Source organism: Gracilinanus agilis, chromosome 4, assembly GCF_016433145.1.
Source record: "Gracilinanus agilis isolate LMUSP501 chromosome 4, AgileGrace, whole genome shotgun sequence".
In the NCBI taxonomy this organism is placed as follows: domain Eukaryota; kingdom Metazoa; phylum Chordata; class Mammalia; order Didelphimorphia; family Didelphidae; genus Gracilinanus; species Gracilinanus agilis.
Window position 1 is genome coordinate 444384243 of NC_058133.1, and position 16183 is coordinate 444400425.

At 32.7% G+C, this 16183-nt stretch overlaps 1 protein-coding gene across 1 annotated transcript in view; it reads right to left on the minus strand.

Moving 5' to 3' along the window:
- DPYD (dihydropyrimidine dehydrogenase) overlaps positions 1-16183 on the minus strand; it is a 974103-nt gene that overhangs the window by 470249 nt on the left and 487671 nt on the right. Inside the window, exon 13 of the mRNA XM_044672105.1 lies at positions 11580-11795. Coding sequence (XP_044528040.1) covers positions 11580-11795 — 216 coding nt within the window. The remainder of the gene's footprint in view (positions 1-11579; positions 11796-16183) is intronic.

Consider the following 16183-nt stretch of genomic DNA (forward strand, 5'->3'; position numbering starts at 1 on the left):
AGATCTGAATATCAATTCAGAAGTAGTCTATGTTGGCACTGATACATTCTACATCTGCCAAATCCCTTCAGAACTTATCACCACTGGAGAAAATACTGAATCAACATAGCTCCCTGTCAAGGGGTCTAATGGAATCTTGGGGCTGACTGTGGCCCTGAGATCTTAGAAAAACAGAAGTTGAGAAATGCTCAATATTAAATGATGAAAGGATTGTGTTGAGTACATTCTTCAATAGCTATAGGAAAAGAGTACCTTTTATGTTTATAGGAAATAATTTTATGTGAACTTACATATTTACATGCACACATATATAAATGAATGAATAAACTAATCATTTCAGGAATACAATATTAGCATATAAGACAGAAAACTGGATAGAGAAAACAAAGGAAAAAAAAGAAAAAAAAAGTCCTGGTGGAAAATGACAAATCTACATAGATAATAGCATGGATTAGACTTAAATCCCATGAGTACTATTTGGAGGATAAAGTAGACTGAGGAAAAAGAAAACAAAACAAACTTACATCATGTTATTTTGATTTCTGTTGTTGTTTATAAAAAGTTATGAGCGATATACTATCTTCAACCCTGGCTCAGTTTTTAATGAAGAAAGGTACATCTTGGGATATTTCAAAAAATTTAGTTTATTCTTAAAAACATGTAATGGCTTTGACACATGGGCTAAAGAAACTTTGACAATAGACTGGAAATAAAGCCACTTGAAAGTCTATCCTATTTTCTATTATATCTTTGGTAATTTATGAGATAAACATTTAGAGTATTTTTGTAGTTATTTGTGAATGCTTTGTATAAAGTATAAAAACTATAAACATAAAATTGTTTTATATTCTTCTAGTTCATTGATATTGCCATCTTTTGGTAATAGATATCGGATAACTTCTATTAATGAAGGCAGAATTAGACTTAAATCTAAGTGGAAGGTGAAAACAATGCTTTGCTAATAATTCATGTGTCACTGAGCAAATGACTGTGGGTGTTGTTTAGTTTTCCTGCTTTCTAGTTTTGCAGAGAAACAAATTTCAGTCGCCTGTCCTAACAAAATAAATTTTCATTATACATATATATATATATATAATTTTAAGCCAGGTTGAAACTTTCCACTTCTCATTTTCTTTAACTTCATTATGTCAACTTTTTTCCCCAGCCACCTTCTCTAATATAAAATTACCAGAAATTGTCCATATCTCCATTCATCTCTGTTTCCTTTAATTCTTATTTCTTAAATCTACAGCGTAATGCATTTTATTAATGTTGAATCATTAATTTTGTCCCTCTTAGTGCTTTTTTTCTTTAGGGAAATCTAGGATTTTCAGTATGCTTTTTTTCTGGATTTCTTTCCATGTTTCTTTGTCATTTCCTTTGATTGCGCACTATTGTATTCATTTTTAATTCTTCATGTGCGAGCTAGACATTGTTATAATCTGCAAAAGCATTCCCCTGAATCTTTAGCAGCTCTTAAAGTTGCTTTTTGCCATGGTGGCATTTGTCACCAGTCTTTAGGAATACTCCTTGATAATTCCATCTTTCCTCTAATGGTTCTTAATGTGACAATGGCTGCCACTTTTATGGCTATGAGTAGGTCCTGAAATGTTTTTACATTTTCTGTCAAATATTTTTGGAGCATGTATTTTTTTTTCATTTTGTATAAAATAGATGCCACCTCTTTTGAATCATTCTATTTGGATATAATTATCTGCTAATTGTATTCCTGTTCTCAAAAAGAAAGAAAGAAAAAGGCTATTGGGAATTCCAGTCTATGTACGCTTATTTTATTTTCAAAATTGTTTGATATATTAAAATTGTTTTCATTACCATATTTGGTAATTTGGTAAATGAATTCATTTAGCTTGCGTTCACTGAAGTTTTAATTGACCTCAGAGTCTTCAACTTTTACTAGTTCATGATTTTGGTTGTACCTCAATCTCCTCTCTCATTTTGTTTAATATAGATTTAGAGATAACTTACAAAAAATTGACTGCCCCATACTAATCAGTCACATGTTGTCCTAGAATGTAGCTTTTACAGAAATCAGGATAAAGTCTTTGGCTATAAATGTTGAAATCCATTTATTTTTTATTTTACTTCCCAACTTAGAACTAATACTGTATATTGGTTCTAAGGAAGAAGAGTGGTAAGGACCAAGTCATGAGGATTAAGTGATGTGCCTACAACCACACAGCTAGGAGGTGTCCGAAGCCACATTTGAACACAGGACCACCTATTTCTAGGTCTGGCTCTTAATCTATTGAATCTCCTAAGTGCCTTCTGAGATTCATTTTTAGTTCTGTTAGGGAACAGAACTGAAAAATAATGAAATTATTCCTCCATGAAAACATGGTTTGCTTCCATTAATTGTGAGCATCATCTTTATTGAAGTACTTCCAGCAGGAGGAGTATTGCTATTTTTGACTTGTTCTATTTTATTATTCCTTCCTATGGCACTAGAAGATAAGGGAGCATTACTTGTTTTACTACTATTTGCATCAAACTGATATGAACTTTGGTTTTGAGTAGGGCTAGACCTCAACATTATATCACACTATTTCCTAGATGTATCTGAAGAGTTTCATCATACTTTCTGAGATGCTACCCACGGTGGAATCCATAGAGCTCAATTAGTGAGTATTTCATAGATTCTGTCAATTCTACCATAATGGGCACAGGACACATAAGAGTCCCAGATGTAGATAATACAACCTATAATGATTTTACTTTATTTCCCTGCTTATTACCTGAATGATAGGTTGGATTATGACATGGTTATTATTATTATTATTATTATTTAAATGACCTGCAAAATTCCTTCCAAGTTGAAGTTTATGCATTTATAATGCAGAGGGGACATCATTACTTTCTTAATACTTGAGTTGTTTGAGCTGAATTTGAATGACAAGAGATAGATAGAAAGTCTATATAAACTCTAATGTGCTAAATAACTCTACTAATCTGTATTCTAAAGTAGAAATGAAATAAAACAATGAACGAGAGATGATGAGGAAGGAGATTCAAATGGGTAAACAGAACATAATGATGTGAAGATGAGTAAGAGGAAGGGGAATAAGAATTTATTAATTACCTTTTTTGTGACAAACACTTTATTTGTATTCTTTAGAAATATTATTACATCTGACCCTCCCAACAACTCTGGGACGTAGGTGCTGTTATTATCCCCATTTCATGAGGATAGATATTCTCCATTTCTGAGGAAAATAGAGGCTAAGTAAATTGTCCAGGGTCACACAATTAGAAAGTGTCTGAGGCTGGACCTGAACTCAGGTCTTCTTAACTCCATGTTCAGGGCTCTATCTATTTTATTACCTATTTTTAAAAAGATAATGATCACAACTGAAGTGAGGGAAGTAGAAAATATAGAAAAGGAAAATGATATAAACAAGTTCTGTTTTCATGCTTCTTTCTTTCTTTCTTTCTTTTTTTTTTAACATTTTTAAACCCTTAACTTCTGTGTATTGGCTCATAGGTGGAAGAGTGGTAAGGGTGGGCAATGGGGTCAAGTAACTTGCCCAGGGTCACACAGCTGGGAAGTGTCTGAGTCTGGATTTGAACCTAGGACCTCCCATCTCTAGGCCTGACTCTCAATCCACTGAGCTACCCAGCTGCCCCCTTCTTGCTTATTTATTAAAAAATCATTTGTCAGTTTTATATTTATGATTTTTCTTTAGCATTTTCAATCTAAGGCTTATAGTAAAAAAAAGGCACTCAGGACTTTGTGGTTCCCTTCTATCTTTTCTTAAGTTAATATGATTGATTGAGAGGTGGCAGTGGATATTAAGAATCCTATAGTTCAAATAGTCTACAAATATTAGCTTCTGTGATAAAACCCATAATGTGGTTATTGGTTTCTTCACAAATCCATAGGCAACATAGAGCATTGTTTCATGGAAACTTAGCCATCAGGCTTTTCAGCATTCATAACGAACTTAGAAGAACTTTATAAGATATACTTAACCAAGTCAACATGACATAAGTGCAACTTGCAACAAAAATGTCAAAAAATTGTAGAAAATCATTAAGGAAACCATGAAGTTTAACATTCATCATAAGCTTGTATTTTGTACTTAAATATATAGTCAGTATTTAAAATGTAGAATTTGTTATATTACAAAGAATGATTAAAGGAACACAAAAATGTTTTTTTTTTTCGGGAGGCAGAAATGAACTTTTAAAATTGTTTTAATTAACCATAACTTTCAAATTTTCTATTAATCCATGTCACTAGTCATTAAAAGTGGAACCTGAATAAAGAATATTTTCCATTACCAGTCTGGTTAATCTTTCAGTTAGATTAGATCAAACTCTCACATGGTGATTTACATTATTAAAAAAATCTATTTTATCTACATTGTATCTGTGCTACCAATTAGCAAGTGTGAAATAACTGTCTAAAATGGATGAGTCAAATACTTGCTTAAGTATATTGGAAAATGGATTAGTCTATAACAGACTATAAATTAAATTGTAAAAGAAGATATTTTAAATCAAATTCTAGGAAATTTCAGCAACACAAGGTTTTGCCTATTTCTCTGGTCATAGCTTCTATGATGCTTTTCTTATGCCATTCCCCAAAATGTAGAAAAAGAATGTTTTAACTAGGATGTCTTTAAAACTCTGGACAATGCATTTAAAAAATAAAGCAGCAGAATGAACAATTGTCTTAGAGCCAAAAACTCTGGGTTTGAAGTTCCATAACTTCTCTCAATTTAATTTTCCTCATTTGTAAAATGGAAATTGTATTGACACTCCTGAATTGGACATTGAATAGAGTATTGGGCCTAGAGAGTTCAAAATCAGTCTCAGATATTTCTTACCTGTATGACCTTGGGCAAGTCCCATGATTTCTATCTGTCTCGATTTCCTCAGGTGTTAAATGGGGATAACAATAGCATGTACTTGCCAGGGTTGTTGCGAAGATCAAATGTGGCATTTATAAAGCATTTACCACAGTGTCTGGCACATAATAGATAGAAGAAGACTAAGAAGAAGAGTATGAAGGTTTTGAAAGCCAAACAAAAAATTTTATATTTGATCCTGAAAGTAATATGGAGCCATTGGAGTTTATTTATTTATTTGGGAAGTAGGGGGAGTGAAATGGTTAGATCTGAACTTTAGAAAGATCAGCACAACAGTAGAGTAGAAGATGGACTAGAGTGGTGAGAGATTATAGTTGGGTTTGTTGCAATAACTCATTTTCCTACCTCTAAACACTTTGCTTTCCCATTTATACTACAACAGATGTCAGATGAATTTTTGTAATGCATAGCATTGATCATCTGATTCTCCTACTAACATTTTTAAATCTCCATAATTTGAAAGATAAAGCCCTCAATAAACCAGCAGCTAGACTAACAACTACCCTTTTCCTCTACCCACTACTTACCTAGGAAAGGGCAAGTGAGCCTCTTTGAATAAACACACATATATTCTAAATATATATATATGTATACACACACAAAGAGAGAAAGAGGCAGTACCTTGAGGGTTAATAATAAAATTTGTGAATCCAAAATGGTTAAGAAATTTGCTAAGAAAAAATGGCAAAAATGAAATATATTCACTATTGCTATTTAGAATGTGATTCTTTTTTATATCAAATCTCTCTAATTTGTCATGGCAACTGACTTGCTGACTAGTTAAATAAGCTTTAACTGAATGAGAATATTGGAAAATTAACTCATGGGTTTAAGTAAAGAAAATGATTTAGATATATAATAGATCATGAGGTGCATGAAAGAAGAGACCAAATCTCAGGTACAAAATCCTGCACATAGAATGAATGAATCAGCCAATTAATCAATGTCTTTATGCACAAAATGATAAGGAGTTAATATATTTTTTATTTACAGTTAATGAAAAACATTTTCCATTTTCCAGTTAAATAAAGGAATACTGGTCAAAACTTTATTTGACTGTTATGTTTGTTACTTTCACATTTATCAAAATTTAAGGATCAACCTCCTGAAAAATATTTATGTAATAAAATGTACAATATATTTTAAATATGATTTGATTCTTTTGCAGGATTTAAAAGTCATTATACAACACAGAAAAATGGATATTTTAGGAAATCCTTTGAAAGATTTTTTTTTGGCAAAGAGTGTAGTTAATAAAAGTCATCTTTGATGTTATTTAACACAAAGGCAAACACAGTCCTTTTTATATTTGACATTAAAAATCTGATCATTTGCCTCCCTAAAGAAAACACATACAGCTTTTATATAGACCACACAATAAAGAATAATAATATTTCTGTTTACTGAGATATCAACTGGCATTTCATTCTAAGTCAATGGTCTATCATTGCTACAGCGTATTAGACCTCAATCTGGAATCTACAAATGTCAAGAGTATAAAAAAAAATAGGATGAAATCAAAAGCATGTTCCAGATTCCAAAAAAGAAAGGAAATAAAAGAAAGAAGAAAAGAAAGAAAAAAAGAAACAAAGTTCACCTAAACATATTTGCTGCAGAAATCAGTGCAATATTCAGCTGTCAATCTCATAAAACAACGAGGGAGCAACGCTGTCAGTAGGACAGGATAATAAAATTTCAAGCAGATGTTCAGTCAGGGCTCTAATTCTTACAGAACTCCCTTGGCAAGCATTTAATTTCTTTATCATATGCAAGCTGGGCAAATTGTACTTCATCAAAACTGTATTGTGAAATATTAATATTTCATATGATAACAAAACTCCATAGAATAACCTTTGTCATATTAAGAACACCCAAATTTTAAATGTCAGGGTTTTGAATTTTAATATATCATAAGTAGCTTCTTGACTTGGCACCATCAGTCATAACTAGTTAAATCTAAATCAGTATGTTGTAATGTCATGCAAATAAGTACATTTGTAAAACAACAACAAAACATCTTTAGGAAAAGTCAGTGGAAACCTATATGTTTGTAATATTTAGGCGAGGACTCCAGCATGCCATAAATGAGAAAGAAGAGACAGCGCTATGATTGTTATGTTACACAATTAGAAATTCACAATAGGTTTAATCATTAATGAGAACATTATTAAAATATCCATGAATGGATTTATAAGCCATATTATTTTAGATCAGAAAAGGCTACAATAAAGAACCATATAAAAGGACTCCCTCTATCAGTAGTTAGTGGCATCCACCACCATCAGTGCTGCCCAGAAAACAAAAACAAAAACAAAAAACACATTTTTATCATTTGGTTGTTTTATCAGAGGGCTAAAACAGTTCTTTCCACAAAGACATCATTGTGCTCACTATCAAATGTGGACAAATGTCACTTCCTAAAAACCTCTGTGTGTTACATTTTATGAGCTGAAATTCAATTTGCATTTTTCATAACGTTGTCTTTTAACCAGCAATGCAGATAGCAGAATTGAGAGATTAAAAGAGAATTGGAGGTTTAGAAAGAAGTTAGCCTACACATTTATTTCTGCTGCTGCTCCTAATAAAGGCAACTGCTTCTGGGTTATTGAATGCGACAGCATCACAAATCAATGCATGTCACCAACGGAGTAAAGACAGATGTGTCTGATTAATCAGAATTAAATTTTTACAAGCAAAGGAAATGGCAAAAATCAAAGCAAACACTTCTGCTACAATCTCTCCATTTGCACCCCTGTAGCAATGTTTATATTTTTTAAAATGATGAATAATGAAATCTATGTCCAGTAGCTAATTTTTCCAAATCATAGATTCCTTATGCAATTGCTAGATCAACTTTATTCTTAAAAACATCACATACAATGAAACAGCAATAGCATACACTTGTTACTGCCATAAATTGATTATGTTAATCCAGAGTTGAGTTACGGGTGTTTTATTCAATGTTAACCTTTCTTTGTTCAATGAAAATATTTCTCCTTCCTATGATAATGTCTTTGGAATAGTAGTTTCCTATAAATGTCTCTGAATTAAAAATAACCTATTTAAAATATAGTTTGTCATGCACTGATTACCTATACTTTTTAAGGTCTTTTTAGACTTCCCTGTAATTTCTATATCACTTTTACACATAGTATCTTTCCAAAGCTGTCAGAATAAGACAGCCACAATGTTTGAGTCATTATACTGCTGCCTATTGATCCTGGGAAGAGGGTAGAAAAGGAGAGAATGTGTTTAATGGAGCATATTTGTTCTCTCTGATTTCCTTTGCCTAGGGAAAATGTTGCTTTAAGCAGTGATACTCATTTCTGGAAGTCACTAGATTCACACATTTTAGTATATTAATTATTACTAACTACTAGTGGTGCATATTTAACATAAACAAAATAAAATCTTTTTATTCCCAAAGGTCTTTTTTTAACTTTTTTAGTGTACTTTGGTGTGTTTGCTAAATTTTAGACAAATTTCTGAGATGGCAGGCACTATGAATAAAGTTTTCCAATACTTTATATATAATAATGTGGATTTTAAGTCCCCTTCCCATTAAAAATATACTTTATGTTGAATTCAAGATCCTGTTTAAAAAACAACCACCACCACAGATTTCTATATTGTGGTTAATGGCATATTTGGGACATCCTTGGAATCTTTCTCATTTGAGATAGGACAGTATGAGGCCAGTAGTGTAAAGAACCAAATTTTGTCGTATTTAAGAATTATACTGACCTAAGGCAAGGGAAACTTTGTATTAGAGAATAATTTAATGACAATTTCTTTAATTATAATGTTTATCTTCCTTCATATTAGGAAAGATGATTTAGTAAAGACAAAATAAGCAAACAAAAATGCAGGGGTAAGAAAAAAGCTGTTAAGCTGTGCCCACTCTTTACCTAGAAGGCAGCTAGGTGGAAACATGGATACAGGGCTGGGTTTGGGGTCAGGAAGGTCTGAGTTCAAATTCAGCTTCAAACCCTTACTAGCTGTGTGACCCTGAGCAAATCATTAAACCTCTTTGTCTTAATCCAGTGGAGAAGGAAATGGCAAACCACTCTGATGTCTTTGCCATGGGGACAGGAAGAGTTGGACAAGAATGAACGACCCTTTGCCCTAGTAATATTGCTACTAGGTTTCTATCTTAAGGAGATCAAAGAAAGAAAATAAATATTTATAAGTACAAAGATATTTAAAGCATTTTTTTGTGGTGACAAAGAATTGGAACCTGAGGAGATATCCATCAATTGGTAAATGGTTGAACAAGTTAAAGACTATGAATGAGTTGGAATACTATTATGCTGGGGGAAATTAGGAAGGCATAGTTTCAGAAAAACCTGAAAAGATATATGAAAATGAAGTAAGCAGAACCAGAACAATGTACCTAATAACACCAGTATCATACAGATTAACTGGGAAAGACTTAGCAACACTGGTTATACAAGGATCCATCACCGTGCCAAAGGACACATGATGAAAAATGTTACCCTCTCCCAGATGGAGCAGAGTGCCAAGTGAAGCATATTTTTCCTTCCTTCTTTCCTTCCTTCCTTCCTTCCTTCCTTCCTTCCTTCCTTCCTTCCTTCCTTCCTTCCTTCCTTCCTTCCTTCCTTCCTTCCTTCTCTCTCTCTCTCTCTCTCTCTCTCTCTCTCTCTCTCTCTCTCTCTCTCTCTCTCTCTCTCTCTCTGCCTTCCTTTCTTTCTTTTTCCTGAACATGGTTAATGCAAAGATTTGTTTTGCCCAATGTTGTATAATATAACAAGTTTTGTATTTTTTGCTTTCTCAATAGGTGGGTTAGTGGATAGAAGATGGGAGAGAATACAGAACTAATAAAATTGAACAATAACAACAAAAAAACTAAAATGCAGAGCTAAGGGAAATATATCATGTATAAAGCATTTTTAGTTAGTGAAACATTGCATAGGGATGAAGCTATATATAAATCCATTTTTCATGCTTTGTGCCTTCCTTTGTTTTTTGGGTCAAAGTCACCATGTTGTAATTGATAGAAGTTGTTCAGGAATATAATTGTCCTCAACTTTACCATGAAATTTGATTTCCTTTAATCTCTTATTATGTTACATCATAAAAAATAATGATATAATGATTAATAAGTTAACTTCTGATTCAGAAAGTTTCAAGTTCAAGTTCTGGCTCTGACACAATTATGGGTATGTGGATGTAAATTTTCAGTTCTACAGGAAAGCCTCTAAGATTATAAACTGCATTAGAGATGCTGATCTGGAGTGGGAGTGGGAGTTATTTTCATGAAGCATTCCTTGTCAATCAACAAGCATTTATTAAACATTTACTATGTGCCAGACTCTGTACTAAACATGAGAAATACAAAAAGATAGTCCCTATTCTCAAAGAACTTACAAACTATTGAGGAAGACAATATTCAAACACACACATAAATATACATATGTATATATATATGAATAAAAAACATATATACATATGTTATTTATGTATATAATGATCTATAGGTCAAAAATAATTTGAAATTCAAAAATAAAATAAATAGAAAAGGAGGAGGAGGAAGAAAATAAGAAAATAATTATTATTATTATAAACATTCAGATAGTATTTCAAGTACAAATATACTTTGCATATATTAGCTCTGATCCTCATAACAACCCTATAAGTTAGATGATTTTATTATCACTAATTTACATGTAAGAAAATTGAGACTGAGAATAGTTAAGTAACATGCCAGGTTGGCACAATTAGTTGCATGGTAGATACAATGCCAGCAGTGAAATTAAGAAGACTAGTCTTTCTGAATTCAAATCTGACCTCTAGCCCTTACTTGCTGGGCCCCTGGGTAAGTCACTTTACCCTGTCTGCCTTGTTGCCTCATCTGGAAAATGAGCTGGAGAAGTAAATGGCAAACCACTCCAGTGTTTTTGCCAAGAAAACCCCAAATGGGATCATGAAGAATCAGATACAACTCAAAGAACTGAACAACAACAATTACCTAAGGCATAATTCAAACTCATGGCTTTATCTATTATTTCATAAAACAACTTTTCTTAGTTGGACCTCTTAATGTAAATATCTCATAATAATGAAAAAGGACACAAAAGAGCAACAAATGCATTCTTCCTCTGAGATGCTTCCATGATTTTCACTGAAAATTTTTTCTTTTCCATTTTTCTTGGTAACTATCAGGAATGGCATATGCAATAATGCTACCACCTTGTTTAAATGTCACATTCTAATATGTGTCCTCATCTAATAGAATGTGACATCTTGAGGACAGGAACTTATTTCTCTCTGGTATCTTCAGCAGTTAGCAAATATTTCTGCTTAATAGGAACTTGATAAATAGGAGCTGAGTTGAATTGAATTGAATTTACAAGTTGAAGAAAAACAGCACAACCCATAGCAATGAAATGAGAACTCCTGGCTCCATGCCCCTCATTTGTTATGTTCACTTTAAAGAATATTTTTACTTTAGGTCATTAATCTAATCCTCCTTATCCTATTACTTCTGAATGGCCCAAATCAAAAGATGGGCTGGGAATTAGAAGGGATGATCTTCAAACATCCTAGAAGTACAATAATTCACTTGGAAAGACAATTAGTACTCTTTCCATTATGCTATCTATATCATGATTAAAAAGGGATGATAAGCTGCCAGATCATTTTAATACAATTTCAAAAATATTTTCTTACCTTATCAAGAGAGAAAGTTTTGGTTACAGCAAAGCCCCATCCTGCTTCAAAAGCTCTTCGGATCATTGATGCACTGGTAGCTGGAGGTGCACTAGCAAGACCAAAAGGATTTGGGAACTTCAATCCAGCCATTTCTACACTAATATCCACCAAATCAATAGGAGTATAAAAAAGAGGAAGCTCAGGTTTTGAAGAAACTGAAGCTCCATATTGTGACTGTAGAAAACAAACAAACAAACATACCAATAAATGATCTTGTTCTCTGATTTTCCCATTAACTCTTCTTAATTTAATCAACACCATAAAACACAAAATGTAAATGAATGCAGATTAAATTGGTTTGCTCATAGTGATAAAAACTGACAAAAACTGCCAATCAATAATAAATAACAACTTCACATCCCACTTCCCTAAGTTAAGTGGTAATATACAGAGTTATTTAAAGAAATAGAACTACTAAACTAATACAAACAAAAAACCAACTAACAACAAAAACAAACAAACAAAAAGTCCTTTACATTGACACAGAGAACATTAGCATCCATGATCATTCAGTACCATCAACCCAGCCTATTAGATCTTGATTTACCCTATACTTAGGGTTCAAAGAAATGGGAAAATGGGAGAGGCAGAACTTGAAATTAAATTTCCAGAAATTCCATGATTTCACCTTTTTTTATGTCTCTTCTACCCTCTTTCTTCTCCTCTGAGATTTCAGTAATATAGGGAAAATGTTTTGTTGTTGATACTGTTTGTTTTGTTTTGTTTGTAATTTCTTATCTCAGAGATATGTAGATCAGATGCCCTTAAGTTAAGACCCCATAATTATGGTTAACTAGGATAAGGAGTCTAATTTATGAGGTCAGACAGCTTATCAGGGTAAAGGGAGTTCACCTTTCCTAGGGCAGAGGTCACTGTTCACATACTAGGTGCAAAACCTGGAATGGAACTTGAAAGAATGAATTCCTTTTTTTTTTTTTTTTAAATAGATGACCATTTCATCCTACTAAGGAAGGTATCCACAGGATCAGACTCTCTGCAAGGTGTTTCAGCCCAAGTAAATGAATGGGTTATGTCTTTCATGATTTCAAAGATGTTGGAGTCCCAACAAGGGAACTCCTTCCACTAAATGAGATCAATCTGACTCAGAGGTTAAATCCCAGAGCTAGGAAGTGACAGAGGGTTGACTTAAATCCTGGTTTTCCTGCCTCTTAAGTCCAAGGCTGATTATGAAATGCTAGAGATACAGACAAAAATAAAATAATACCTGCCCTCTAGAAGTTTAGATTGCACCTTAGGTAAAGGGAACACATGCACAAGTAAGTAGATACAAAATATATATGATGTAAGTACAAAGTAATTTCAGGAGAAGAGGAAGGGTAAAAATTGGAAACAGGCACGATTTCTCTTGAGTTGAGCTTTGAAAGGCACTATGCGTTCCCAGAAGTGGTGGTGAGGAGAAAGAACAGTCCAGACATGAGAACAACATGCCTAAAGACAACAAAGAGGGCAACGGAGATGAAATGCAGTGTAACAGGCACAATAAGTAGACCATGTTGTCTGGAATTGAAGGCTGGGATTCATGTCTAATCTATTTAAAAAGACTGATGGTAATCTGGTTGTGAGGAGTCTTAAATGCCAAAACTTTAGTATTTTTTAAATTAATGTTTTCTGTTTCTTATATCACCATAGTGTCCTATGTATCTTTCTGTCCCTGAGAGCCATCTTTTTTTTTTCTTAAAGGGGAAAAAAGCACTACTGATTAATACATTGAAAAAGTCCTAACATGTGCAAACTATAACACATTTGGACTTATTTCCCAAATGATCACTTCGCTAAAGACTCAATTGATCTTTATCATTTTGTTACATTTAGTTTTAATTTTTGGTGTATCATAGTTCTTTCCATTAATTATTGAGTTATTGTGTATACTATTTTCTTGGCTGTGCTTACTTCACTATGCATCAGTTCCTATTGTTCCATGCCTCTCTCCATCTAGTGCACACAACTTTTCTTTCAGTGCAGTAATGTTCTATTATATTTGGTTTGTTTTTATTTTACACAATTTGTTTAGCTATTCTTCAAACAATGGGCAACCACTTTGTTTCTAATTCTTACCTATCACACAAAGTGATAGGCAGAACTATATTACTCTAAAGGACTATACAGGGATTTTTTCCCTATTATTGGTGATGATGATGATGATGATGATGATGATGATGATGATGATGATGATGATGAAAGTCCAGTAATGGAGTCTCTGGGTTAAAGAGGAAGGGCATTTTAGTGACTTTGATTAAAAAATTTCAAATAGTTTTTCAAAATGGTTGTAACATCTAACAGCTTCACTAACAATATATTTTGTGACTACCTTCTCACAAGTCCTCTAATGTTGTCATTACTTTCTTGTCTTTTTTATATTAATATTTATCTTAAAGCTAATAGGGAGCCACTAAAACTTCTTGATGCTTGTTAAAAAATATTCCATCTCATTTTCCTCTTTTTTATCTTTGGCATATTGTGTCCTCCATGTCTGGATTGTTCTTTTCCCTCACCACTACTTTTGGGAACTCCCTAGCTCCCTTCAAAACTCAAACCTTTCTTGAAGATTTCTATTTACTAGAACTCTCTTTCCCTTGAAATTATAATTCTAATAATTTAAACTTTTTTAAACTCTTTATCTTTTCTAGGAATTCTCATTGAATGTTAAAATACATATATCTTAATTTATTTGGATAAATACTCTACTTCTCAATTACATGTATAATTTTTAAACAGTCATTTAAAAATTCAATTCCATTTTTTCTTCTCTTCTCCATCTTTGAGAAGGAAAACACTGATTCTGGTTATACATGTAAAGCCATGCCAAATATCTCTATATTAGCACTTTTGGAAAAGAAAACACACGTGCAAATTATTTTTTAAATGAAAGTTTTAAAAAGTATGCTCCAGTCTGCTTCCAGAGTGTATTAATTCTCTCTTTCTAGAGGTACAAAACTTTTTTTTCAACATAAGTCCTTTGTAATTCTTTTAGATCATTATCTTGGTCAGGGTTATTAATTCTTTTATAGTTTGATTATCCTTACATTATTGCAATTACTATGTATAATGTTGGTTCTGTTCACTTCCCTTTGAATCAGTTCATACAAGTACTGCCAGGTTTTGCTAAAACCCTCTTGCTCAATATTTCTTATAAGACAATAGTATCCCATCACAATCATATACCACAATAAGTTGAGCTGTTCTCCAATTAAAGGACAAACATTGAATTTCCAATTCTTTTATGTTGTATCCCCCTAAATATACTATTTAAATTCTTGTATCATATATAACTGGGTTATGGAGTTATAGGAAGGGAAATTTATGGATGGGGAGGGTGTTTGTGAGAAAAAGGTCACATAAGTACAAACTAGGCATCTGTGCTGTTTTTACTCCTCCCTAAATTTCCCTACCATAACTCAGATATAAGCAAACAAAAACAACAATTACATTAAGACTAGGGGCAATACTTTACTGAATTCAAAGCAGTAATAACAACAACTGTGCCTCCATTTCTACTTAATTTGAAATGATTTACTAGTTTTCATTTGTCCATTTTGTTATATTTCTTCATAATGTGATTGGAGTGATCATCCATGTAATACCTATCCTGTGCCAGGCACTGAGCTAAGCATTTTACAAGGATTATCTCATTTGATCCTTACAATAACCTTTGGAGATAGATGCTGTTATTATTTCTATGTTAAAGTTTAGGAAACTGAGATAAACAGAAATTTAGGTGATTTGCCCAGGGTCAACCTCTAATAAATATCTGAAGCCTGACTTGAAAACAAGTCCTCCTGTTTCCAAACCTGAAGCTCTAACCACTGTGCCTCTAGTTAGCTATCTCTTGGTTATTCTAAAAGGATTTTCTCTTAGATTATTTTTAAGGCAAGGAGCAAACAATGTTTGATAGTTACTTATGCCTAGATCAATTCATAGTCAAGATTAATGCATTAATTAGCTCAAGCTCTGAGTTATTTTATACTATAGAGGAAATTAATCTATGGAGAGAGAGATTTGCAAAAAAGAAATCCATTTGGATTTGTTTCTCTCATGCTCAAAAGGCCAAGGTATGTAATGAAGCCAATATTGTCATAGAAAATCAGATTCCATTTCTGCTTTGGAGGAATTACTGCTTGTGCTGGAAATTTTAGAAAAGACACAAGGCCTAGGGAAACTTTCAACTTTCTTTAAAGAAGAATGTTCCCCTTCATGCTAATACTTAGAGGGCTTTATTCACACTTTTAACCAGAAAATTCTTCTAAGGATAGAATATATTGGAAAATAACGTGAAGACAGTTTTAGATCTCATAAACAATTTTGGTTTGGCATTTTTGTAATGATTTCAGTCAGGGGTTGCAGATCAATATTAATAAACAATTAATTTTAAGTACATAAATGTAATTCAGTTTAACCAAGAACTCATTAAATGCCTGATGTGTAAAAAAATACACAAAGAATCTATACCTTCGGACACTGTTAATACCCAATAAAAATACAACAGAAAATGGAAGAATGATAAATATGAGGAGCTGGTAAAATGAAATAATAAGGACAATATT